Source organism: Trichosurus vulpecula, chromosome 6 (assembly GCF_011100635.1).
Source record: "Trichosurus vulpecula isolate mTriVul1 chromosome 6, mTriVul1.pri, whole genome shotgun sequence".
Classification (NCBI taxonomy): Eukaryota; Metazoa; Chordata; class Mammalia; order Diprotodontia; family Phalangeridae; genus Trichosurus; species Trichosurus vulpecula.
Genome location: NC_050578.1, coordinates 242,946,781 through 242,974,040, shown reverse-complemented (window position 1 = coordinate 242,974,040; position 27,260 = coordinate 242,946,781). Strand labels below are relative to the sequence as shown.

General features: G+C 38.1%; 2 protein-coding genes across 7 annotated transcripts in view; one reads left to right on the top strand and one right to left on the bottom strand.

The window, feature by feature from the left end:
• The window catches only part of ELP4 (elongator acetyltransferase complex subunit 4), a 245,612-nt gene extending 239,512 nt beyond the window's left edge, over window positions 1-6,100 (bottom strand). Inside the window, exon 1 of the mRNA XM_036764094.1 lies at window positions 5,829-6,100. Coding sequence (XP_036619989.1) covers window positions 5,829-6,081 — 253 coding nt within the window. The 5' untranslated portion in view covers window positions 6,082-6,100. The remainder of the gene's footprint in view (window positions 1-5,828) is intronic.
• A 111-nt stretch (window positions 6,101-6,211) lies between these two features.
• Window positions 6,212-27,260, top strand: part of IMMP1L (inner mitochondrial membrane peptidase subunit 1) — a 108,355-nt gene continuing 87,306 nt past the window's right edge. For 2 of the 6 annotated variants that reach the window (XM_036762980.1, XM_036762974.1), the window contains exons 1-2: window positions 6,212-6,267; window positions 20,316-20,354. The gene's annotated coding sequence lies outside the window, so the exon portion shown is untranslated. Of the gene's footprint in view, window positions 6,268-16,692; window positions 16,804-20,315; window positions 20,355-27,260 lie in introns of those variants that run through there. The other 4 variants (XM_036762977.1, XM_036762975.1, XM_036762981.1 and 1 more) reach the window with 3 other exon arrangements.

Here is a 27,260-nt window from a genome sequence, read left to right as displayed (position 1 = left end):
TAATTTTGCCCTGAGAAGAAAAATGAGTCAATGTTTCAAATACTTGGAGACAACTTATCATCCTCTCTATCCTTCTCCCCTCTTCTCTTTCTCAGGCTAAACAGTTTATGTTCCTTTACTTTGGACTAGCCACAGCATATTCAGCTTTTATTGCATATAGTCAGTTTCATGGAAACTGACATTAAGAGCAGATCAACATTATGATATTCTACATCTCCAATTAACTATTTCCCTCAACATATAAAAATGTTTGCCTTAAATTTTTTGCAAGCTTTGCTTGTTGAAAAGGGGTAAAAATAAAGATACGATTTATTACTAGCAAGTTTTCAAATGTAGGTAAAATGTTTTGGATTCACCCAGCATTTTTACTAAATTCTGAAAATGCAGCATAAGATTTATAGTTTTCAGGACTACTATTTTCTTAATGGTAATCTGTTAGATGTTACAAGGCTATAATAAAGGGACGAAACCAGAGGAGTATGGTCTGTCTTAAAATTAATCATTTACTTCTCTGCTAAGAATGAAAGGAAGAAAATGATTTTATTGTTTCCATTTACTTGGTATTTCTTAAAGAGAAATGACCAGTATGCTGAAGAGGTAAGACAATTCCTCATATTTATTTGCTTTTTAACCTCTTCATTAATTCTCTACCTATTCATTTTTATCTGTCATAAATGAAGTAATCAGCATTAACTGTTGAGACCATTAGATTTTAAGTTTGAGAGGAGAAAAAGTCCATGGCTTACAATTTTAAGTAAATTCGGGTTTTTTTAAAAAATAATTTTAATCATCCAAAATAATCCCAAGTATTTGCTTGTTAACTTTAAACAATCTATGAGTTCAGAACCTTGATAAAGCTAAGACTCATACAACTAAAAATGTTATTGCAAAGTCCCAAGGATATTCTAAAATTTTGTTAAATGCAATGGTTCTCTTAAATTCACATGAACATTGGCTACTGACAAATTACTGACAGCACAGATTCAAAGAGAAAAAATTACCCTGAGTTCCTACAAAATTCAGTTATGAAATTTGATTAAATGAGGTCCAATTAGAAGGCTAGTTAATGTGATCTTCTTTGCTTCCCTCTGCCCCTTTGAAAATTCAGTCTAGAGCAGTAGTTCTTAACCTGGGTCCACTGTTTTTAAAAAAAATATTTTGATAATTGTGTTTCAATAAATGATTTTTATAATCCTATATATTGTTTAATGCATTTGAAAACATTACTGAGAAGTATCTGCAGGTTTCATCAGACTGCCAATATGGTCTGTGACAAACCTTTTTGATCTAGAAGGAAGATAAGGGACGACATGAAGGAAAGAAAAGAGCATGATTTATACAAGAATGCCCCCAGCTACACATTTGTAAAATTATTCAGTGGTCTTGGGAGGGAAAATCAGAAATGTATATTCAGGCTTTTGGTGTCAACGAGTAGATTCACCTACTTAGTCAATTAATGTTAGTGGTAGATATAAACATGGGAACTCCTATATGTGTTCTGATTTTAAAGTTTTCTTATTCTCTCAGTCACAGAGCAATAGGAAAACCTTGATATTTCCTATCTTTTCGCCATTAGCTGAGCAAGTATGCATTGTGAAACAGAAAAGGATGGAAAAGGTGATATCCTTATAGACTAGATGTAGTGATTTCACATAAAAAAGGGAATGCTCTTTGACTTTGAAATCTCATCTGTTGTGTGCAAAAATAAGCATCCCAGCCCATATTTTCCCCAAATGCACAGAAAAAGTTCCAAATGTTCCAATACATTAGAGATTAAGATACAGTGTTACATACGAGGCAGGTGAACTAGCTTCTGTCTTTCCTTACTTGTCTCTCCTTTATTTCTGTCATAATTCCAACCCACAAGATTCTGTCTGGAGGAGTAATCTTCTGGACCCACAAGTTTGCCTTAAAATGTTATAGCTCCAGAGATTAAGGAAAAAAAAATCAATTGTCATTTGTTGTGCTCCTAAACATATGGGAGTCAAGGAAGATTTTGAAACACCGCCAGCTTCTGAAGACGTGAACCAGCTAAATATTTTCACAGGCTAAAAGTTAGGACTTGAGTGGGATTCTTTAAAAAGTCAAGTCCAACTATATAACCTTATCTTGGAGGAAGTTTTGCTTTTGAAAGCATATCACTCATCAATTTTTCTCCAGATTCCAGAAGATTAAGTGGTATTTATTGCTTCTCTTAAAACAGTATTAGAATAGTTTTCATGGCAAGTGGGGTGAAGGGTAGAGGGGAATGTGGATAGTGTGGTTGGAGTGGGTAAAGTGTCAAGTCTAAGACTATTTGGCAGATCTGGGAAATACCTAGAAGCTGTTAATTCACCAAATCTGGATATTTTACATAAAATATAAGATCTCTGACAGTAAAACCAAACACATTTGGTCCAAATATTTTAAATGAAAGTAAATTTTTAGAATTTACAGACTATTTGGAAGAAGATAATAGAATTATTAGCATATTCTTCAAGTGAATAACATTCAAGGTTGCAGAATTCTTTTCAAATATATTTTGCATCATGCTTAAATTTGCTAAAAATTACAATGACATGGAGTTAGTGCAGTCAAATTTCACTGTATTGCATGATAGTGATATTACAGCATACTTGTTACATGGCAATCAAGAAAGTACTTATACAGCAATCATAATAATGTCACAGTATATCCCCATCATCCTGACATCACAACATCCTACTTCCATTACATTCTGAGTCACACTTTCAGTCATGTCATGCTCATGTCACAATCTGAATCATACAACATGCATTTTAGAGTAATAACACTCAGTAGTCACACTTTTGGAACTTCTTACATTGAAGTATTTAATGCAATGGCAGCTAATTTTGTTTCACTTTTATGTAACATTTTAATAGAAAACAAACGTAAATTTCTTGTTTCACAGTGGCCATACAGAGCATGAAAATTTCAATTACAAAAATATCACTTAAAAGTTAATAGCAACTAGATCATGTATACACAACAGTTGTTCTAAATATAGTAATTTTTCTTAGTATAACAATTACTTTCCACTTCTGTGGAGATAAATGCACACATGCAAAATATATTTCAATAAAAGAGCTTGTTAATTAAACAACCTTTACTTGTTTTGTTCACTGTAATCAATGTTGATTTTCACAAGTGTTGTTGGGTTTACTGTGGAGTCATGCCCTAATGCTAGTTTAAAATAACCTAGCATAAAAAAGTCTGAACAAGTTTTAAATTAGTGTTTGAATTTCTATTTCAGCAAACAGGCAACCATTTGCTGTGGTATACTTCTCCTGGATAACATCTGGTACTTTATGAAATCTCCGTAAAGATTTTAGTTAACCTGCTTAATCTAAGGTTCAATATTTAAACCACGCTGCCAAATACTCTTTCTAAAAGACAGCAGAAGAAATCAGGGAATAACAGATTAATAGAAATGGGGGAAATGGCAAATATGAAAATAGCAATATTTTAAGAATTACTACTAAATGCAGAATGACTACATTCTAAGTGATATTGAGAAATGCCAGTTTCTCTCCACACAATGAAATCTGTGTGTAACAAAAATTTTTTTCAAGTTAGAAGGTGAAAGAAACCACATTTAAACTACACTTTTCTGAGGATAAACAAATTTCTTATGATTCTATGTAGTACAATTCTAGCAACTAGATAAAAATCATACCACAGAAGCTGAAATGCTCAATTAGAAATTCCTTAAAAGGAAAAACATTATGAATCCAGAAAATTGATTATAAAGCCAAAACAAAAAGGGCACTAATTGCTACATGACTTCTTTTTTGGCATCTTATATGAACTGTAATTTCTTCCTTCATATTGCTGTTGATGCAGAATTACAACCAGAAAAACATAAATGTGACTTTATACTCCTATTTTTGTTTGGGCAGCTTCTAGACCATGTGAATGAAGTCACTCACCCATGTTAAACAATTATTAGCCCTATGGAATAGTTTCCAACTTTTAAAGCTCAAATACTGGACAAAATACAAAATGAGGAGCACAAGAGAAAAAAAATAGGAGTGTGCATGGTTGGGTTAATTTCCTAAATAAACATTAGGATCTGCTATGGAGATGTATTTGGATCACTTTCTATTCACTTATGATACTCAGGAAGCTAATAACAGGATTAAGCCACTGAGGGAAAATACTAGTGGATAGAACAGTAAGCAGGTTTTAAGAGACGAAAATGAAAGAACAGGAGCCCATAGCTATATCCTTCTTTCTGTTTAGTAGCTGATCTGCCTTTCCTTAGCCCTAAACTTAACATTTGAATGGTATTAGTCTTTTTTTAAGGGAGAGTAACTAAATGAAGGGCAGGAATAAGAAGAGGCATATATAATTAACCACTAAATAAGCTCAAGAGTTAACTTGATGAAGTGACATTTCAGCCCGGAGTAATCTATACTCACTTTACCTAAAAAGCGCAGTTTTCCTGATCCCATTCTTTCCACTTTCTGCTACCTGTCTACTAACTATAGATTGTGTTCCTGGGCCTCCTAAATGTCTTACAAAGACAGGAGAACTACGAATAAGCTTTTCCTTCAAACTTCCATGAAGACAAGAGAAAAAAGTAAAGGAGTTGGGTTTCCTCAGAAAAAGACATAAATCTGATCTGGCACCTAGAATGTACCTAAGGCAAGAAGACTGTCCTTTGAAGTTTATGGCTCTAAAGAGCACACCCACATAAATACACTGTGGAAAATGACAGGGAAATCCTTTTAATGGTGGAAGTATTTGCATAAAAGATCTGCAGCTTGGAGGGAAACCAACAGTCCAAAATCTGAAAGTTCATTTAGTTACTAAATATTTGGAAGAACCACAGTTGGTCTGGGGAGAGGAGAAGTTCATTTCTTTGGCATAAGGAAACTTCCTAGTTGGAGGATGGCAGATTTTGACCTTAGAGGTCACCTAATCCAATGCCCTCATTATTACAGGTAAGGAAACTGGGGTCCAGGCAGGGGAAGTGACTTGGACCAGGTCACACCAGGAGGCTCCGGATTAGGGCATGCTCAGTGCCCAGACCAGGCAATGCGTGCAGACCAGGCAGTGTCACGTAGGCTGACAGAACCTGGCTCCTAGGAATCTCCAAGCTCCCGAAACAGCTCAGGCTGGGGGGTGGGAGATGAGGAGTGAAGAATATCTCAGGATGGGGGGGAGAGAATATTTCCCATGGGGATGGCGTGTCAGCTGAGGGAAAGTGAAGATTGACTCGGGATGGGGAGTATGTGAAGAACATCTCAGGTTGGGGAAGAGGGGGGCACACTTCAGGAGGAGAAAAGACATTTCAGGCTGGGGGCAAGTAAAAAACATCTCAGATTGACGGAGAGTGAGGGGGTGGGGGGAACCTCAGTCTGGAGGAGGAAGTGAAGAACATCTGAGGCTGGGCTTTATAAACATCTGGGGGAGGAAAGAGTATCTCAGGGTGAAGGGGAGAGAACATCTGGGAGAGAACCTCTGGGAGGGGAGAACCTCAGGGTGGGAGGAGAGAGTATCTTGGGAGGGGGAAGAACCTCAGGGCAGAGGAAGAGAACATCTGGGGAGGGGGGGAACCTCAGGGGAAAGGTAGAGAACATGGGGGGGAGAACCTCAGGGTGGGGAAAGAAGACATCTGGGGAGAGGAGAGAACCTCGGGGGGGGGGACACAGCATCTGGGGGGAGAACCTCAGGATGGGGATGAGAACCTCCCGGGCAGGAGCAGCCCTGCATTCTGCCCGCACTCTCACTCCCTCCCCACCCACGCCCCTGGCCTCGGGTCGCCCTCCCTCACACCCTCCCTCCATCCGCTGGGCGCGGATCTCCGCTCCGAACCGACCGACCTAAGAGCTGGTCCAGGGCCGGGAGGCCGGCGGACACCAGCAGCTGTCCATTCCGCACCGACGGCCGCGTCCCCGCAATGGAGCGCAGCCGAGCGCCGCCGCCGCCGCTCCCGGGAGCGGGACCCTTCCTGCGGAAGCTGCAGCCGCCGCCGCTGTCCTTCTCGTTGCCTCCTGCAGCCGCTGCCATCGCCGCCCTCGGGTCTCCGGCTCCCCCTTGCCCGGCATCGCAGACGCCGGTTGTCAAGGCCGCCATCTTGTTTCTCCCTGCTGTTGACCCTAGCGGAACTCTGGGAGCCGGGCCCTGCCCCGCCCCCTCCACGCCCCCCGCAGCAGATTCAGCCAATAGGGCTCTGGTTTCCTGCCTCCGAACGCCAACCAGGTAGCGCGTTGCTGAGATGTGGGATTGGCTCGTGGACTTGTGGACTCCTGCCGGGCCCAGGTGAGAGGGAGTTAGGGAGAGAGAGCTTAGTGTCTGCTGAGGGGAGTTTGGGGCAGCGTGGAAGCCTAACGTGAGGGGGCAGCTGCCGTCGAGGCCTGTCGGGGGCCGAGGCGGAGACCCCGAAGTAAGGAAAGGGTGGAGGGAGGGGGTGCCCCCCCCCCTCCCGGATCGCCGTCTGCACCGCCCCCCTTCTCCCCTTCGGTGCGGGCAGGGGAGCCGCAGCCTCCTCGGGGCCTTTTCTTGCGGCTTTTCTGTGTGTGGGGAAAAGTCGGGTCCCCGATGAATTGTTAGAAATCTAGATCGGGCTTCCGATGGCAACATCCTTCCCTTCTTCCGCGCGGCTGAGCTGGGACCTTGGAATGAAAGACCTTGAACTTGGGGCGGGTGGGGAGAGCGGGCAAATGTGACTTATTTCATTTCGCGGGGGAAAGGGCAGGACGTGGGATTTATCATCCTAGTGTGGAAACTTTCCACGGCTGCTGATGTGCGCCTCCGAGGTCTTAACATTTGTAACTTAAGAGAATGGTGGGGGCGGGGCGTGGGGCTGGAGAGGTTCAGTGACTTTGGAGCGTGGGTCCAAGGGAAGCGGAGGGGAAGGAGCCCAAGTTGGGCTTCCTGACCCCCAGGCGCCGCACCAACGAAGCAGCCTGACCAGTCCACTCTCTACTTCTCGGGAGACGCTTTTAGTTATAATTTTAATTAGTGCTTCTGAAACACTTGGAGATCCTCCTGTGAGGAGGTGTGTGAATGACAAGTGTTACTCTGACGGAGCCTCGTTCACACATTTAATTGTCTTTTGCTGTTAACGCAGCTGCAAACAACCAAAATACTTTTGGTATCTTTCCCCCAAAATTGACATAAAGAATTAGAGGTGTATGTATTTTCCTTCGTGGTTATCCGTGAACTTTGAACTGCGAGCTTGCCTCATTAGACTAGAGAATGTATAATGTGTGAAAAATTCGTGCATATTTTGTGGCTGTATGGTTCCCTTTATCATTTTTTTTCCTTTGCCCTTCCAAAATGAGCGGTTTTTTTGAACACTTTATGACTAGTCAAAAATCTCAAATTATGCCTTCCTGATTTTAAGACATACATAGTACTTTAGTCAATATGATATTTTAAAGAGTTTTGTATTTAAAATGCATGGAAAATGAAATCTTCATTTGTGTGGAGTTGTAGTTTTTTTTCTGTCACAGGTGAATTTTCTTTTTCTTTTGAAGCATTTTCATCAACACTTCTGTTAAACAGGTGCTGAAGCTATGGGAAACCACCATTTCTGAAATTTCACCAGTATGACTTTAGTAGCATTTTCAAGTACGCCTTTCATGCTTTACATAAATTATACAAATTCAACTCCCAGTAGGACCAACAGCAGGAACCCAAGTGGCTCCTGGGGGGCCACAGAGCCCCTCCAAGGGATGGAAAGGTCTGCACAACAGTCACTTTACCTTAAACAACAATTGTACATACAGCAATACTCACTTTATTCTCATCTTGTCTTTCCACACTCACCAGTTTTTCTTCCCCTTCTCCTGGTCTTCCCCTCCCAGATCTATTTTTTTTTTAAAGAGGCCATTCTTTGCTTAATTTCTTAATCACCAAATAGTCTTTGCCTGAGTCAAACTGAGACCTGTTAAGGATCTCAGCTTGAAAAGGCCAAGGATCCCATTGCATCCTGGGCCATTTCCAGTTGCCTAGATCTGTATCTAGCCGCTGGACCCAGATGACTGCAGAGGTGAAAGTGAAGCTGGTGACTTTCCATAGCCCTCCCTCACAAATCCAATTCACTTGCATGTCCGTGGCATCACCTTCCTGATGTACCGATCCTCTTTGAGAACAGACAAACAGCAGCAAGTGCCTACAGCACTATGCTTGTTATTTGAGAGGCTATACAAATGATGTCAAAAAACTAAAAACACTATTCACCCTTCAGACTTAGGAGGGACCATCACACATGTGATACAATATAGCATAAAAGACCAATACATGTGAACTTATGCGAAATACAAAAAGTATACTGAATTAAAATTTGTGATTAAAACCTGCTATAACATTGATGGAGAGGGGATCAATTCAGAACATTCCAGTATATAAACTGGTGATCACTGCTGTTTTGATAACTTTAGAGCTTGTGTTTGCCCTGAAATATAGATATTACTCTTAACAAGCTTTTCTTACATATATATTTCTTTAAAAAAAAAAAAACAAACGAGAGAGTCTTCCTGCTCTAGTCTAGGCTTTGTTTGGGTTTTAGCTGTTTAAATTTTGTTTGATTGCTGGAACTAATGGGATCCCCCAACTTTCAGTTTAGGTGAAGAAACAAATGATACATATGTATTAATGCAATACTGAAATCCTAGGGATAGGGACAAGATCTGTGATTTCATTGTTACCAGGAACTCTTTCCCTGAGGAAATGCCTTCTACAAAGGCAGAGCCACTGCTCTCTTCCTAGAGCACGGAGAAGTAAAATGACACATCTGACATGTAAGGTGCCAGAGGAGGGACTTGAACCCAGGTCTTCCCTTCCTTTGAGGTTAGTTCTCTGTCTATTAAGCCTCGGTATCATAGGAATATATAAAATTGATCTTTCATTATTTGTCCAGTAGGAAAAACCTTTTAAAATAGACATGTAATTAAAAAGCAATTTGAGAAAGGAGAGCATTAATAAGTGAATCCTGGAAACCTTTACCAAGGAGGTAGCAACTGAGCTCAACCTTGAAGGAAAACAGGGATTGATTCTTAAAGCTCAAGATGAAGTAGCACCTTCCAAGATTCTGCTGAGTTTCTTGACAGGAACTATGGAATTAAAACCAAAAAGCTTCATGGCAAAAACTAAAAATGGACATTTAATTCTGTACATAACCTGTAGTTTTAATGTTATTTTGCTGTGCGAGAATTTTAAAAACAACAGAAAATGAATGTCAGGCTAAGAAATTTGTATTGTATTCCAGAAGCAATGGTAAATCTGAAGATTTTTGAGAAGGTGAGTGAAATGGTCAGACTTGTGTTATAAGAAGATTATTTTGGCAGCTTTGTGAAGGATGAATTTCTAGGGGAGCAGAGCTATTAGGAAGGTAATAAAGATAAAAGGGTTTGCTTGTGTTGTAAAGTTCCAAGTCTTCTGCTGAACAAAACCCATTAACTAAGTTATAACAGTTCCATCCTGTATTTTGAAATGAGACTTAGTATCCTTTGATTTCAGACATACTTTGAGTTTGTGATCTCATATGGTACACTTTCAGTTATTGCAGATTACAACTCATTTATGCTTCTGTCTAATTCTTATCCATGTCATCCTATAATTCCTTCATATAAGATCTACCCAATGCAATGGATTTAAACATAATTGATAAGTTTTAAGACCTGGGGACACATACAAAAAGAGGTAAAAGTTCCTGCCCTCAAAGAACTAACCATCTAATGGGCTATATATAACAAGCAAACAATTCTATACAATCTATTTACATTGTTTATTTACATTTGTTGCCTTGACCTTTCCGTAAGCCTGTTTTACTGAGCCCTTTCTGACACCCATTTTACTGTGAATAGATTTCCTCTAGCTTTTGTTTAAATATTGTTGACTTTGCTTTTCCCATGACTGCTCACTTTGAAACCTATTCCAGTAGAGGTTATTCTTCCTTCTTTCTTGTCCCCTTCTTCAGTGCTTCAGGGATGGTTCGTCTACGCATTCAATAAACATTAAGCGCCTGTTATGTGCCAGGCCCTGTGCTATGTGCTGAGATTACAGAGAAAGGCAAGAGAGTCCTTTAAAGAATTCGTAATCAAATGGGGGAAGACAGCACACAAACCACTATGAGCAAGATAAATAGGATAGGATACATTGGAAATTATCAAAAGAAGGGAGTGATAAGCATTATGGGGGACTGGAAAAGGTTACTTATAGAAGGTGAATTTTTAGTTGTGACTTCAGGGAAACCAGGAATTAAAGAGGGAGAGAATTCCAGGCATGGGGAAAAGCCATTTGAAAATACCCAGAGTTGGGAGATGGGAGTGTGCTGGGCACTTCAAGGAGGCCCGTCTCACTAGATCACAGAGTATTCAGGGTTAAGTAAGGTGTAACAAGGATGTAAAAGTAGGGGGGAGAGGAGAGGATGCAAATTATAAAGGTCTTTGAATACTAGAGGATTTTATATTTGATCCTAGACATACTATGGAGCTCCTGGAGTTGATTGATTGGGGGGGGCGGGGTAGTGTGTCCTGACAGATTTGCTCTTTGGGAAAATAGCTGGGGGTAGGATGGATAGATGGACAGACAGGAGGAGGGACAGACTTAAGGCAGGGAAACCATTCAGCAGGCTCTTTCAGTAGTCCAGGTGTGAGCTGATGAGGACCAGCAGCAGTATGGTGTAATTTCAAGAGAGAAGGGGTTGTAAACAGAGCTGCGAAAGTAGCAACAGATTAAATATGAGGATGAGACAGTGAGAAGTTACAACTAGGTTGCCTAGGAGGATGGTGGTACCCCTAGTACTGAAAGTGAAGTTGGGGTATGGGAAGTGTTTTGGAGGAGTGAGGAAGATAATGAGTTCTGTTTTGGACATGTTGAGTTAAAGATGTCTATGGCACTCCAGTTAGAGATATCTAATAGATAATTGGAGATTTGATAGAGAAACATCTGCATAGAGATAATTTAATCCAAAGGGGTTGATGAGATCACCATGTAATAGTATTGAGGAGGAAGGGAAGAAGGCCCAGGGCAGAGCCCTGGAGGATTGCTACTATTAGTGGCCCTGATCTGGACTTCACAGGTGTGGCCTGGATAAAGATCCTGAAAAGAAGCTGGAGAAGTTGTAGATGGGTTGGAGATAGGGTAAGAATGGTATCACAAAACCTAGAGAAGACAGTTCCCATCCACCTTGGTACTCCACCTCATCTCCCGTATCATGACCCTCTCTCCCTCTGATTGGAGGGTGGAGCCATGAATAGCCAAACCTCCATTCAAAGAGAGAACACAGTTTAGAACATTTCATTTCAAATATTGGCTGCACAATTTTGGGACTTCTCTGATTTACCATTCCTCTCCCTCTTTACCCCTCCCATGGTACCTCCTGCCCTGCAGCTTTTTGGCTTCCATATATGTGTTGTTTCCTCCCATTAGACTGTAAGCTCCTTGAGGGTAGGAACTGCGGTTTTTGTATTTGTATCCTAAGTACACTACCTGGCACATAGTTGGTATGTTTATTTATTGAGAGTATCTAGGAAGAGAGGGCAGTCAACAGTGTCAAAGGCTGCACAGAGGTCACTAAGGGTGAGGACTGAGAAAAGGCTTTTAGATTTGGCAATTTATAAATAGTAATTTTGGAGAGAGCAGTTTTGGTTGAACAATGAGTTTGGAAGTCAGATTGTGGAAAAGAGTGAGAGGGAAAGTAAGTGGAGGCACTTTTTATAGATAGCCTAAATTTAGCCACAAATGAGAGAATTAGTGAGGATGGATAGATCAAATGAGGGTTTTTGGAGGCTAAAAATGGGTGCACTTGGAGGTAACTAAAGGCTGTGTACAAATAACTGTAAATACAAGATATATGCAGTATACATTAAAGGTGTTAACCAAAAAACTATCACAAGTCCATGAGACATGCTTTGTAGCAGATTTATTAGAAGAGAAATGAACATGCATGTGGAACCCTAATGCAGGTGTAGAGTTTACAATTGTTGCAATAATTAGACTAGCAGCTGCTGTGGGGGTGAAAAACCAACACAAGCCAACAAGAATGCTGCAAGCACAGATTCTTTTGATCTGCTTTACTAAGGAAAGCAATGTTAAGGGGTTAACAATCTTACAATCCAGCATACAAATATCATTCACTCAGCTCAGAGGGAAAAGCCAGCACCCTTGAGCTTCAGAGCAAATAAACATGAATCAACAGACAGATTTGTGTCTGACAAAATCACAATATACAGTTACCAGAGAAGCATCAACATCAAAGCTGGGGAGCTTATAACAACGGCTGGCCTAGAGTCACACACCACTCCTGCTATGGCTCAGAGCTCCAAAAGAGAAAGCCAACCTCAGTGTTTATATCAGGGTCAAAGGTAAGTCACACATGCGACTCACCCACATGACCTAAAAGTGGCACAAAAATGCAACTTAAACCCACATGGTCTAAAAGCCTCTGCTGTCACAAACATCATTCAACCCCATGTAAACCAGGCTTTCCCTTGAGGCAAGGGGGTCATCAAGGACTCCTAATTTAATCAAGGAAACAAAAGCCAATCGCTTCAAGGGCACTTGGTTGAATAAGTGCTAAGAGCCCATCTTGATTCCCAATACAACAATCCAAACAGAGCCTTGCATATTTGTGAGACTACCACAAAGGAAGGAGGAAGAAACAGAAATCTCTTAAATGAGAGTGAGCTGGGTGGAGGAAAGGCAAAGTAGGGATGGGAAGACTCGACCCCTTCCAAGGGAAGGAGTAAGGTAATAGCAAAAGCCACATTCTTTTCCCTTAGGAACTGCTAGACCATGAAGATAGGATGGTCTGCTTATCTACAAGGTTCCAGGCCACACAAGCACTTTCTCAGTCTAGGGCAGACTGATTGGCACCTACCTTGACTCTTGAAGACATGTAGGGAGTCCAGCTTGGGGTGCAAACATCAAATTAAGAATTATCATCAACTGGGAAGGGTGGGACTTCATCCTTGACATTTTCAGGGTCTCTTGCAGGGACTCTCTGGGTCCAATGTTTCTGGAAAATGTGTCATTCAGGGTACCCCTTAACAAAAGTAATCTCAGAGGGCAAGCAATAAGAGGGGGGAGGGCCAGAGATAGAAAGACCTCCTGCAGAAGGTGAGATTTGAGCTGAATTTTGAAGAAAGTCAAGAAGCCAGTAGGTGGAAATGAGGCTGAGCATTCCAGACCTGGGGAAAGAGATTGCTGTGTGTAAATGATGAGGTCAGGTTGTGTTATGGCGGGATGTCTCTAAAGAATTTTAAAGACTCAGTCTGACTCCAAGCCAGCTAGAGAGATTTATAATGGTTTTGAGGTTTCATGCTCTGGTGAATGGCTAAGTTCCTTAGAGGAATTAGCAGTTTCAGTAAGGCAAGACAGACAATTTTATAGAGTATATGATGCTGATTACACAATCACAATTTACAGAGAATATAAGAAATGATTAATATTAGAAAGGCAGAAGGGGTTTATTAAGGGATTAAATAATGGGGTGGGATCCCAGCCTCCACAGAAAAACCCACGGGGGCGGGGGGAAGCATGTATGTATGATAATGATATTATAAGCCTCTTTATGTCCTAAGTTTGTTCTAGGTCAGTTCTTTACTATTACTGTGAAGGTACCATCTTAAGGAGGGCCCCCTCTATGGTTTGGTGGTCAAGCATCCTGTTCTACATCCTGGTGGTACTGCTTTCTCTTTGGCTAGCTATTGTGGTTCTGTCTGGTCAAGATGGTTGATGTGGTTGTGTTTGAGTGCATGGACACACCTGTTCCTGTGGGAAATAATGTGCATTAGATCTAGGGGCAGAGGCTAGCTAGAGGATTGAGTCTGGGGGCAGTGGCTAGCTAGGGGCATTGGGTCTGCCTATGATTGAGTTTGGGGGCCTGTGATGTGGTTAAGGTCAGATTGTGTGGTCAAATCAGGGCATGCCTGCTGTTCAGTGGGGCCCATGAAGAAGTTAAAATATTGGGGCTGGGGGTAGCTTTATTAGGATTTCATCACAAGGAATGTCAAATAGCCCAGTATAGCTAGGTCATAGAGTATATCAGAGGAATAAAGTGTAAGGTTAGAAAGGTAGGAGAGGCCAGATTGTAAAAGACTTTAAATGCATAACAGAAGACTTCATGTTTGATCTGGATGTAATAGAAAACCACTGGAGTTTATTGGATGAGGGATCATATGATTAGACTTGGGCTTTAATAAAATTGACTTTTGCAACTTAGTGGAAGATAGATTGGAATGGGGAGACCTGTAGAATGTTACGAAGGAAGAATTGTGTACCAAAAATGGTTTAAAAGATAGCGAAGAGGTACACTACCAGAAAAGAAGATGGACTAGTTGAGGTCAAGAGTGAAGGATAAACCAGTGTCTTCTCCATAGCTACCTATGTAATGCTGTCTACTCATCCTTTTTCAAACCTCAAACCTGGATTAATTTTACCATTTGCAATTTACCCACCTATTCCGCTGAATGCCTATGGAGGAACTCAATTAACAGTGCTGACCAGGTCCAATTCAAATCTGTTATGTAATCTCAACCTGCCCATTACATGCCAATAGTTTTACCTTTCCCTGATTGAGTCTTTATACTACTACCCTCAGTTTCTGATGCAGATCTTTTCTCCTTAAGACACTTAAGCCATCCCTGTCCCAGCAGAGGCCTCAACTCGTACTTTATTGAAAAAATTTAGGCCTTTTATTGAGAAGCTCTTTTCCTCAATTCTGTATTTCAGATTACCTCAATATTATCCCTTACTCTGTCCTCCGGTACTCCAGTCTTGAAAGAGTAAGTTACCCTCCTGCCAAGGCCAAAGCCTTCATTTGTATACTCTGCTTCCACATCTTGCTTCCCAGAGTGCTGAAGCCTCGAGGGTACCAATGGAAACTGCTTCTTCTTTTACTCTACTATGAAGTGCCCTGAGTCATCAGGTCTTCCTGCTCAGCAATCAGGGGCCCCTCATTGATTAGTTATGCATGGCCAAAAACATGTCCCTCCTCCTTTCTCCTGAACTCCCACATGATCCATTGGAAGTAGAAAGTATCTTCTCACTATGTTACCTTTCTAGGCTTTAAAAAGTAAACATCCTTAAAACATTTTCTGAACAAGGCAAAATCAATAATATCACAATTATTCAGTATAAAGCAAATGAGAAAATGAACACATCACAGTTGGTTAATACATATATAATATAAACACATACATATGTACAAAACCACACCCATATAAGATAAGTAAATGAGTAATTAATACATCACAGGCCACACATAAACTTGTGTCACCCTTTCTCAGCAATGTACACAGCATCCTTGGGAGAAAGTGAGCACTTACTTAAAGAAACCTAGCAGAGAGGCACAAAGTGAAGTAGACATGTTCTAAGGCAGTTCACAACTCTGAATTGTAGGCCTCTTCCCTTCAGAACAGTTTCTACTAAAAGGTTCTCTTCTGATCCCCATTGCTCTCCTGCTGAGCAAAACCACCTGTCTTCTACTCTAGAATTGATGAAGCAGTGAAAAACCCTTTTAACTCACACCGTTAAGGTCCTGAGGAACTGCTAAGTTATTGTGATGATAAGCAGTTCCATAAACTGGAGTGCTACAAAGAAACTACTCTTCACTCAATTGGATTTTAATCAGCTCCTAGTTTTTTTGGTATAGCAAAATAGAGCTCAAAGGATGATAATTCTCTGGGCAATACAAACAAGCCCAACCAGTTCATCACTGAATAGAATGCTCTAAAAATCATTTTTGAGAAGTTTCACTTCTCCCAAGTTATAGATGGTGCTGCAGTGCAATGAGCTAAATTTAGTTCTCTTCCAGTGAGCTTTTGCCTTTTTTCTCTTTTAATATAATTTTTAAAAAATTCTGAGTTTTAACAAGCACCAAATAAAATAAACATTTCCATATACATTGTAGAGCAGAAGAGGAGAATTATACATGAAACTATGAACCACTTATATAGTTTGCTTTTCTTTTAAAATATATACTGTTAAACATGGAACTTCTGAAGCTAATGTATCCTGTGATTCCTTCTGGCCTATTCTTTTTGAGTGAAGCACCATACCCTTATCTCCTCTTGCCTTTTTACTACTCTGTTCTCCCAAATTTAAAAAAAAAACAAACAAACCAAACCCTTATAACAAATAGGCATAGTCAAGCAAAACAAATTTACCTACTGGCTGTATCTGTAAAAGTGTATCTCATTCTGTACCTTGAGTTCATTATCTCAAGTCTAGTTGGGCAGTGTGCTTCATCATCTATCTTCTGGAATCAGGGTTGGTCAGGTCATTGATCAGAGTTCTTTAGACTTTCAAAGTTGTTTTTGTTTGCCATGTTGTTATTGTATAAATTGTCCTGGTTCTTTTCTATTCACTCTGCATCAGTTCCTAAGTTCTTCCCAGATTTCTTTGAAACTGTCAGTTTTATCATTTCTTATACCACAATAATATTCAATTATATTCATATACCATAATTTGTTCACCCATTCCCTAATTGGTGGGCACCCCCCTAGTTTCTAATTCTTTGCCATCACAAATACAGCTGCTGTGAGTACTTTTGTTCTTTTCATAAATAGAGGTTCTTTTCTACTCCCTTTTATCTCTTGGGGTAATGCCTAGTAGTAGTTATCACTATAAGGCAGCTCAGTTTCTGTCTTTGGCTTACTTGCAGTCAGTGCCCAGTAGTTCACTTTTGGGACCAAAGTGTTTAGATGGCCAACAACTTTCCTTGCATAATTACAGATTGACATCAAGAATGGTTTGAATAGTTCACAACTTCACCAAGATATTCCTGCACTCTCTTCCCACAGCCACTTCAACATTTGTCATCCTTACCAATTGGCAAAGTGTGAGGTAAATACTTACTTGTTTTAATTTGCATTTCTCTTAGTGATTTGGAACATATTTTCAGATGCTCATTTATAGTTTGCAGTTCTTTTGAAATTGAGGAATGACACTTGGTATTATACATATATACATATATATGTATAACTTAATTCATCAAATATCTTGGATATCAGACTTTTTGAGAACTACTGGCTTTTCAAGACTCATATTTTTTAAGTCCACAAAAACTATTCCTTGGCCATATTTTCCCCCATCTTGTGAAGATGATTTTTTAAAAGCCAAGTTTGTAAAAAAAAAAAAAAAAGACACAAACCACTTTTTTACCTAAGCTATTGTAGTAATTGATGGAATGTCCCCAGGGATTCAATCATGATGATTACTACAAGGTAAAGGATAAATAGCTTTGCAATTTGTTGAATTGAGTTGAATTGTTAAAGAAGCTCTTAAAAGAGTATGTTTGCCATCTGTCTTGGGAATCTAATCAAAAGGACTTTAAGCCAGAAAGGATGGGGAGAGATAGAAGATAGCCTGTATGTAATTCCTCCATTAAATATGAAAGAGAGTAGTCACAAAGAAGGAAAACAAGCAGCTTAGACACTTAGAAATTCACAGTTAAAATCCAAGAAAACAACTGGTAGTAAAAACATGGTTCCAAATGTCAATAAATACCCAAAGATTAAGCAACAGGAAAGATGAACTAGAAGTCCTAATACAATGAGGGATGTTTGACCTTATATTTATCACATGGGGTGAAATCCATGACTCTCCATGTGTATGTACTTTATTCAAGACACTGGATAGGTAAAGGCATTTGTGGGATGGGGCAGCATTGTAGATTAAGGAGGTATTCTTGTGTGAAGAAATTCAGGAACTGTAATTGAGAAACATCATGGAAAGTATTTGGGAGAAGGTCAGAGGAGACAGATGATTGACAACAGAGAACATTTCTATTTTCTTTGCAAAGGCGAATGACCTTTATACAAAAATGATCAAGCAAGAATGACCACAAGGAAGTGATAGCCAAGACAAGCAAAAAGATAATTAAAAATAAGAAAAAAGGACCTAGCTGTCCTTAATGAGCTCAAGTCATCTGGCCTGAGAAATTAAGAGAGTCAGGTTCTACAAGGACTGACAGATATGATTGCTGGACACTTTAAAAAGATACATTTTTATGGAGAATTGTTTTTCTATCACTTAATCTCAGCATCTCTTTACTTCCCCTTCCCAGAAAGCCATCCATGTAAAAAAATTTTTTAAACAAAAAGAACAGAAAATAAATAAAACCAATTAGTCTTTCAAGAAGTCTGAAAATATGTACAATGATCTTCATTCCTGGACATCTTACCTCTGTAAAGGAATTGAAGGGGTTGTCTTTTCAGATCTCTTCTTCTGGGCTGTACATTCTTCTTTGCAATTCTGCAGTGTTCAGTTTTAATTGCTTTGTGGTTCTTTCCATTTACATTATTTAGTCATTGTTTATATTGTTCTTTTGGTTTTTCTTGCTCTTTCTGCGTCAGTTCATGGAAGTTATTCCACACTGCTATATTGATCATATTTGGCATTTCTTACAACACAACAAAATTACATTGTAATTACATGTACTACAGTTTGTTTAGCCATTACCCAGTAATGGATACCTACTTTGTTTCCATTTCTTTGATACCACAAAAAGTTTTGCAGCAAATATTTTGGTGTTTTTGGAGACGTTCATTTTATCAATGACTTCCTTGGGATATAAATTTAGTGGTAGAATCTTTGGGTTTTATTTACTTTATTCACATAAATCCAAATTGCTTTTCAGAATGGTTGTGTTGATTCACTGCTCTGCCAACATTGCACTAGTGTGAATATTTTTGCACAGCCTCTCCAATATTGACTTTCCATCTTTTGTCGTCTTTGCTGATTTGATGTGAGGTAAAACCTCAGGATTATTTTGGTTTGTAGATCTCCTGTTAATGATTTGGAGCATTTCATATGGTTGTTAATCATTTTCAGTTCTCTTGATAACTTTTTGTTCATATTTAAATCTGTCAGTGAATGGTTATTGGTTATCTAACTTTTTTATCCCCATATATGTTATGCATTTTTTAGTTATTTAGAATGTGGTTTCCCTTTCTATTATTGCTCCTTGGATATCTTTATGATTGTATAGAAATGCAGTTGATTTTTGAGGGTGTCTATTATAGCCTACAACTTTGCTGAAGCTACTGCTTCACTGTTTTCCTAGGATTTTCCAAATATAACATCATTATTAGCAGATAGGGTTAGGGTTTTTTTTTCTACTTTTAACCTATGTTTCTAATTTTAATTTCTTTCTCTTCTTATTACTGTTGTTAGCATTTCCAAAATGATGTCAAATAATAGTGAGGAGAATGAGCATTTTTGCTTTACTCCTGTATTTATTAGTAGTTCTAGTATATCTCCTTTGCATATGATGCTTCCTTTTGACTTTAAGATGGATAATTTTTGTGATATTAAAAAAGGTCCCTCTACGCTTATACTTTTTGGGTTGGTCTTTTTGTTTGTTGTTAGCATAAATGAGTGTTATACTTTGCCAAAGCCTTTTTTGTGCCTATTGAGATAATCATGTGGATTTGGATGTTTCTGTTTTTAATATGATCAGTTATGCTGATTGCTTTCTTAAGGTCAAACCATCCTTCCATACCTGGTATGAATCCAACTTGATCACGATGTGTTCTTGAATAAATCACTGTAGTCTGGCAGGATTTTGTTTAAAATTTTTAAATTTGTACTCATTAATAATAACAGTCTATGTTTTTCCTTCCGTGTTGTATTCTTTACTGGTTGAAGTATTAGGGGGATGTGTGTATGTATCCATATGTGTGTGTATGTATATGTTTTATATATGTATATACATACACATTATGTGTACATGTATACGCACATTTCATATATATGTATATATAGTCTGATAAATTCTGATTGTAGTAAGGTACTTTCTCGATTTCTGAGAATAATTTATAAAGTATATATGCTAATTGTTCTTTAAAAGTTTGATAGAATTTTCTTATAAATGCATCAGGACTAAGAGTTTTTTCCTTTTGTATTTTCTGTACACTTAGTTCTTTTTTCTTTTTTGAGCCTGGGTTATTTAAGATCTCCATTTGATCTTCTGTCACTTTGGATTTTTATATTTTTTGAAGATATTCCTCTATTTCTTTAGTATTCTCAATTTTGTTAGCATATAACTACATAGTACATTATGATTTTTAAAAAATTCTAGTTTTGTTATGATTTCATCGTCCTCATTTGCTATTTTATTCATTTGATTTTCTGCCCTCCTCTTTTCAAATCAGAATGGCTAAAGACTTATCCATTTTATTAGACTTTTCAAAGAACCAGCTTTTAGTTTTATTTACAGTTAACATGACTTTTAAAAATCTATTTAGATTTGTTATCTTCTTTTATGCTTATTTTAGGTTTGTTTATTTTTTTAAAATTTTTAAAAGTTTATTTTCAGTTTATTAACCTTTGTTATTTCAATGTTTGTTTTATAGGGATATGTTTTTCTTGAAGACTGCTTCCCAGAAATCTTGGTATGTTGTTTTCATCATTACTACTTTCTTTTATGTAATTATTAATTGCTTCTATGATTTGCTCTTTCATCTACTCTTTATTTAGAATTTAATTGTAATTATCCATTTGGGTCTATATCTTTTGTTTGTGGTCCCCTGAACCAATTACTATTTTTATTGCATTTTCATCTATAAAGGATGCATTTACTATTTCTGCCTTTGGACTTTTGTTTATAATATCTCTATGTCTTAATACATGGTCAGTTTTTGTAAAAGTTTCATGTGGTTCTAGGAAATACAAATATTCTTTTGCAGGTATTAGAAGCTAGAAACCTTGTAGCACTAATTTAAATGAGAGTTAAAAAAAATAGAGAACCAATTAGGCAGATAAAATTGAGAAAGAAAAAGGAACTAGTAAACAAAACTCCAAAACCAGGGAAAAAAGAAACAAATTTGGGGTGGAGGAGTGAAAGGTAAGAGAGAACCAGTGGGAAGATGGACACCTTTGTTTGGTTCTATATTTTTCTTTTTGTTTTTCTTCCTATTAGACTTATCCAAAACTGAGAGAAGGATATTAAAATTTCCTGTCATTGTTGTATTAGTCTATTTATTCTTGTAGTTCTGTTAATATTTCTTTTATGAATTTAGAAACGATAAAGCATTTCAAGTATATCAGTTTAATATTGATTTTGGGTTTTTTCCTGTGCTTCTTTTAGCCTAATGTAGTTTGCTTATCTGTCCACTTTTTTGTGTTTTAAATGTTTGTTTTTGCCTTGTCTGATAACATGATTTCAAACACTTGGTTTTTTTGGATTCACTTGATGCTAGTAAATTTGTTTGTCTAGCCCCTCATTTTTATTCTGTATATGTGTTTAAATGTGTTTCTTATAAGCAACAGATTGTGGGGTTTTGTTTTCTTATCCAATATGTCATCCCTTTTCATTTTATTGGATTGTTTATTCACAATTATTAACAATTGTTAATTCACAATTAAAGTTACGAAAGTTAGGTATATACTTTCCTCCGTTTGTTTCTAACATTAGGTTTTTTCCAAGTTGTGATATTTTTCTTCCTTTGCTGCTGTAAATACAAAACTATGTCTTTTATAGCTTAATTTTTTAAAAACGATGATCCTGTTACCACCAGTTCTCTACCTTCATCTCACTCCCTTACCTACCCTCCACCCCTTTTTGGAATTTTACTTATTTCTTTATCTTGCTTGCTTTTATTTAGTTATTTAGCTCTTCTCTTCTTTTTTTTTTAACTCATTTAATCATCAAGTAGAATCCCCCTTTCTTTCCCTTTAATTCATTTTGTTTTGAGGTTTTTTTTTAATATTGAATTTCCTTTGTCTTTATCTAGAAAAGATTTCTTTCCTACATTTTCTTCATTATTTATCTTCCTTTTCTGTCTATTTTAGACTTTTATTATTTGATTCATGCCCTGGTACTTGTTTAGTCCTTTTTTGTCTATACTATTGCAGAATTAACATTTTCAAGGTATCTTTTTTGAGTTCACTCATTTAAGCAGTTTTTGTTATTGCCTTGTAGATCTTGCCCCTTAGCCTCCTTTTTTCTGTTTTGCCTGACTTTTAGAAATGCCATTTCCTGCAGGTAACAGACAAAATATTGTCCCATGGTAGGAATCTTTGTCCCCATTTGTGTAGTCTGTAATTGGCCTATTCCTTTTTCTTCCCCCATTTGCCTGGAAATCCCTTCCCTAGGTCCATGTCCTCTAATTCTTCTGGATGTCAGTTGCCCTAAGGAGCATTTGATTCCCCTTCTCCTAAGGCAGAATGAGTGGTCTTTCTAAGCACTAAATCTCAACATGTAATACTTAAGTTCCCAAACTCCCTTTATAGAATATCTTTTACCAGCAGGAGCATTATCAATGATACCCTCTCCCACTTTCGAAACTAGGTTTACCCATTTCTTTCTCCCTGTTTGGATTTCTCTCTTTGCCTCTTCATCCATTCTCCTGTGGCTGCCGTCCTGAGGAGTTATTTTTCCTTCATTGTTAATCTTTGACTTGAATAGGATATGTCACTTATTCTCCTCTGTCTTCTTCCTTCCCTCCCCATTTTTCCATGCCCTCCTATCTTGTAATTTATTCCCACAAAATCCTTTTATTAACTTGTAGACTGAGTGTTGTAAGGTTAGTCCATGATATATCAAGTGTCTTTTTCCACTGTCACTTCTTTTGGATTTCTGCTTTCACCTTTTTTTCTTTTTAATGATCCCTCCTTACTTCATTAGTGTTGTCCTTGGCTGCTTTATTTTTTTTTTAATTCTTCTTGTCTTTTCTATTTTCTGGGGTGTCTGAGAAGCCAATAATCTGATCAGTTCTGATTAATCTTTCTGAGAATGTTAGGAAAGACTTTTTGTTATTGTACATGCATCTTTTGATTGGTTAGGCTCGAGTTTTAGGGCTAAGTCACTTAGGCTTGCTCTTGAGATCCATTGCTTTTCAGAACCCAATCAATTAAACAGACATTACAACCATGACTTTACCAGTTTTCAAAATGTTAATGTTCATACTGAAAATTTAACAATTGGCTCTCATGTGCTGGTTTGAGTTGGCTTCAGCACATACCCAGCAATGAATATCGCTGAAGTTTTCAATTTGAGATTTCTTTTCTAAGTTTAACAGCGGTTCTTTCTGTTTTCGCTTTGTAGTCTGGTTCTAATTGATCTGGGCAGTTTCTTTTTGAAATATATTATCCATTTTTTTTCTGAGTGTTTAAGGGGTCTTACTCTTAATTTATTTCAACTCAACTTGTGTTTTAGTTCAGTTTAGTTTAGTTTTGATAATCATAATAACTAGTATTTTTTTATTGTGTTTTAAGATTTGTAAAGCACTTTATAAATATTATCTCATTTGATCTTTACAACAAACTTGGAAATGAGGTGTTATTATTATTTCCATTTTACAGTTGAGGAGACTGAGGCAGACCTCTGTGACTTTCTTTGGGTCATATAACTAGTAAATGTCTGAGTCTAGATTCAACGTGATTAACTGATATAGGCTTTTATTAATGAAAATGACAGTAAAGAAACATTACCATCTTCTTGGCTACTGAGCTTTTCTGTTTTTCCTGCAGCTGAAACCTCCTTTTGGTGTTGTCTCCCAAGTTCAAAAGTGAGAGCAGAGATAATCTTACTGCATTTTGAATACCCAGCATTTAGCTCAGTGCTTTGCATACAGTAAGCACTTAGGACATTGTTTTATTCGTTCATTCTCATAGAGTTAAGTTTTTTTGACCCATTCTGTTTTTCAGGGAGTTCACTACTTAGGTAAAGTTTTTCAACTTTTATTCTTCCATTTTTTTTCCCTCTCAAGTACGCTAATTTCTTCTCTCCTCATTTCTTCCACCTATTCTTGGAGAGGGCAAGCAGTTTTTTTGGAAGTTCTGTTTTTACTTTATTGTAGAATTCTCTTCTGAATTAACCTCTTAGGTTTCTATTAAACTATGATTTTTCATCTTTGTGTTTGTTTTTTTCTTGTTTTCTTCTATCTCCAGCCTTAGTTTCTGGATTAGGACTTGAGCTAGGGTCAGGTTTTTCCTTCTTCCATACTTTTTTATAGGGTAATAAGACCCCGTTTCTTCCTGTCTTCTCTGGCTGTTGCTGTTCTTGTGGTAGTCCTGGATGGGGTGACTGGGACCCAGCACCAACCTCTGTTGTGATGATTTGTAGGGTCTCTTTTCTTGGTGTTGCTGTATGATTATATTGCCTTCTGCCCTTCTTTGCCTCCTTTAATCTACACAATTTCCAACTGGGAGTTGATTCTATTCCACACTTTAGTTGACAGGTTCTACTCAGATGTTGGAGATTATACTAGTCTCAGGACTTTCCTCACCACTCCTCCCACCCTCGCTGTTCTCCAGCATGCACTCAGTCCTTGAGCTGGACATGTCTGTCTGTGACTCCAAGTGCTCCAAAGTGTATACTGCCTCACCCTGGGTCTCTGCCCAGTGACCTGTGGGGGTTGGTTCTATCCCTCACTGCTGTTCTGACAGACCAGCATTAAGATCCCACTGGCTTCAGCCATCCCATTACCTAAAGTTTGGACTGGTATCCCTCTCCCTTGGTGTATTTATGTTCAGAAAGCTGGCATGTTGAAAGACCTTTGAGATCGGGCTGGGTCCAGCCCCCCTGGAAAACCAGCACTCAGAGTGCCCAAAGGAGTCAGGCCATTCAGGACAGTTTGTGTGGCTTCTATCTTTTCATTACTTCTCGCTGAGCATACTCTGCTTCCAGCCATCTTCTTGGGTGTCTTAAAATGTTTACCAAAAATACTTATATCTTAAAATATGCACCTTTGAAAAGACTACAACATTTTATAATTTTTACTTTAAAAATTTTTTCCTGATACTTGAGAGGTTTCAAAATGTTTTATCAGCACATTATGCATATTACTTCCAGTTTGATATTAAAAAACTAAAAAGTAAATTATGTATTTGTCAGGTTTTTTTATTGAAGCAATCTAGATTAGTTCATCTGAAAATAAGTTAATTACTGGCATATTAGGATATGACTGCTGATCTTCTGCTTCAGTGAGTCCTGGAATATTGAAAACAGCACCACAATCCAGAATCTCATTCTAACGTACATTTTGCCAATCATTTCTGAACTGGCTAAAAGACTGGTGACCATCCAAATCTGGTACTTATGATCTGGAGCCTAATTCTCTACTTACTACAGGGTACTTGTAAAGCAAACCATTTCAAAATGTTTTATAGGCCCCTTAAATTCTGTTTCCCTCACTTCAATAATTCAAGGACCTCTGATTTCGTCAGTGTAGCTATTTCTCTCACTGACTGTGACCTCTCTACCTATTGAGAGTCAAGGAGCTAAGTAGTTGGGGGTATGCTGTAGTGGAAAGAGAAATAGATTTGGAGTGGAAAAGATCAGGGTTTGAATTTCATCTCCAATAGTAAACTGTGAGTCTGGGGAAATCACATAACTTTTGAGCATTAGTTTCATCTCTAAAATGGAGATAAGATATGTATAGTACCTTCCCCTTGCAGGGTTGTTAAGGATCAGATGAATTAATTAATGTGATGAACTTTGCAAACCTGAAGTACATTGATGGCTCTGTGGTATTACTGATGTGGATGCTTCCCCCAGTGATGTAGTTTGGGACACCTCCATATCCCCTGAGCCTGTGAGCTTCTTATCTGTGTTCTTCCTTAAATTTTCCACAGGGGTCTACCCACAGTGCTGAGGGATTTCGCTAATTCTCTTTACATTTAACTGGTACCAAAAATGAAACACTCAGCTCTTGCCACATTACTAGCCCATTGTCTTTTTTAGTTCTTGTTGGTTGGTAATATGTTACGGTCTTCCCATATTTACTATATATTTCTTTGTTGCCCTTTGGAAATCCTAATACTTCATAACTTGAACTGATATAGCATAATCAAAACAAAATTGGCATTAAAAACATGGGCCTTTGAAAAAGAGGCTTGTAGTTATTTCAAGTACAGTGTGATTCTCTGAGAGCAATCCAGTCTGCTTTCCTCCTTTTCATTTCTGGACTAACTCATTATCTATGCAAAGTATCTGTTCCAGGCATTATTTACTGAAAAATCAACTCTAAAGTTTGCCCATCTAAGTGTATAAATATCATAGTCTAGAAAATAGGAGTTCTTTATCCAATTGGTTTTTCTAGTGCAGATGCTTAGGTGCCAGCAGTTGTATCTTATTTAGGAGTATCTGCAATATTCTAGTACGTGGTGCAGTCAGCATAATGTGATCCACAGACAGCAGCTACAAGACCTTACCATCTATAAGGAAGTTGCTTTCATTTGCACCATATACTAGACATATCCATGGTAGTGTCAAATGTCTTGGTCAAGACATCTCCCATGTTTTTTGGTCTTGGCAGTAATGATCAGAAAATCTTTGTGCAAAGTTATGTCCATTATTATCTTTCAATTGATCTTTTAGGGTTTTGATATATGCATGATAGATATCTTATTAGAGGAGAAGAGGACCTTAAAGGTATCAGTTTGTTCATTTGAAGCAAATGCTCATTTGTAGTTTTTAAAAAATTTTAATAATATTTTATTTTTCCCAATTATATGTAAAAACAATTTTTAACATTCATTTTTTAAAATTTTGAGTTCCAAGTTCTCTCCCTCCTCTCTTTCCCCTTCCTTGAGAGAGTAAGCAACTTATGTCATGTGCAGTCATGCAACACATATTTCCACATTAATCATGCTGTGAAAGAAGAAACAGACCAACTCAACCTCCACCCCCACTCCCAAATTCAATTTAAATATAGTGTGCTTTGATCTGTATTCAGATTCTTTTAGTTCTTTCTCTGGATGTGGATGGAAGAGCTAAATCATTCCTAATCAGTCATCACACAATGTTGCTATACCTATGTACAATGTCCTCCTGTTCTGCTTGCTTCACTTTGCATCAGTTCATGTAAGTCTTTGTAGGTTTTTCTGAGTTCAGCCTGCTTGTCATTTCTTGTAGCAGAATAGTATTCCATTACAAGCATATACTAAAACTTTTTCAGCCATTACTCAATTGATGGACATCCCCTCAATTTCCAATTGTTTGCTACTACAAAAAAAGAGTTTCTATAAATATTATTGTACAAATAGGTCCTTTTCTTTTTTTTTTTTTAATCTCTTTGGGATATAGACCTAGTAGTGGTATTCCTGGATCAAAAGTAAAGCACAGTTTGATTGCCCTTTGGGCATAATTCCAAGTTTCTCTCCAGAATGATTGGATCAGTTCACACCTCCACCAGCAGTGCGTTAATGTCCCAATTTTCCCACACACCCTCCAACATTTATCTTTTTCCTTTACTATCATATTAGCCAATCTTATAGGTATGGAGTGGTGCCTCAGAGTTGTTTTAATTTGCATTTCTTTAATCAGTAGTGATTTAGAACATTTTTTTCACATG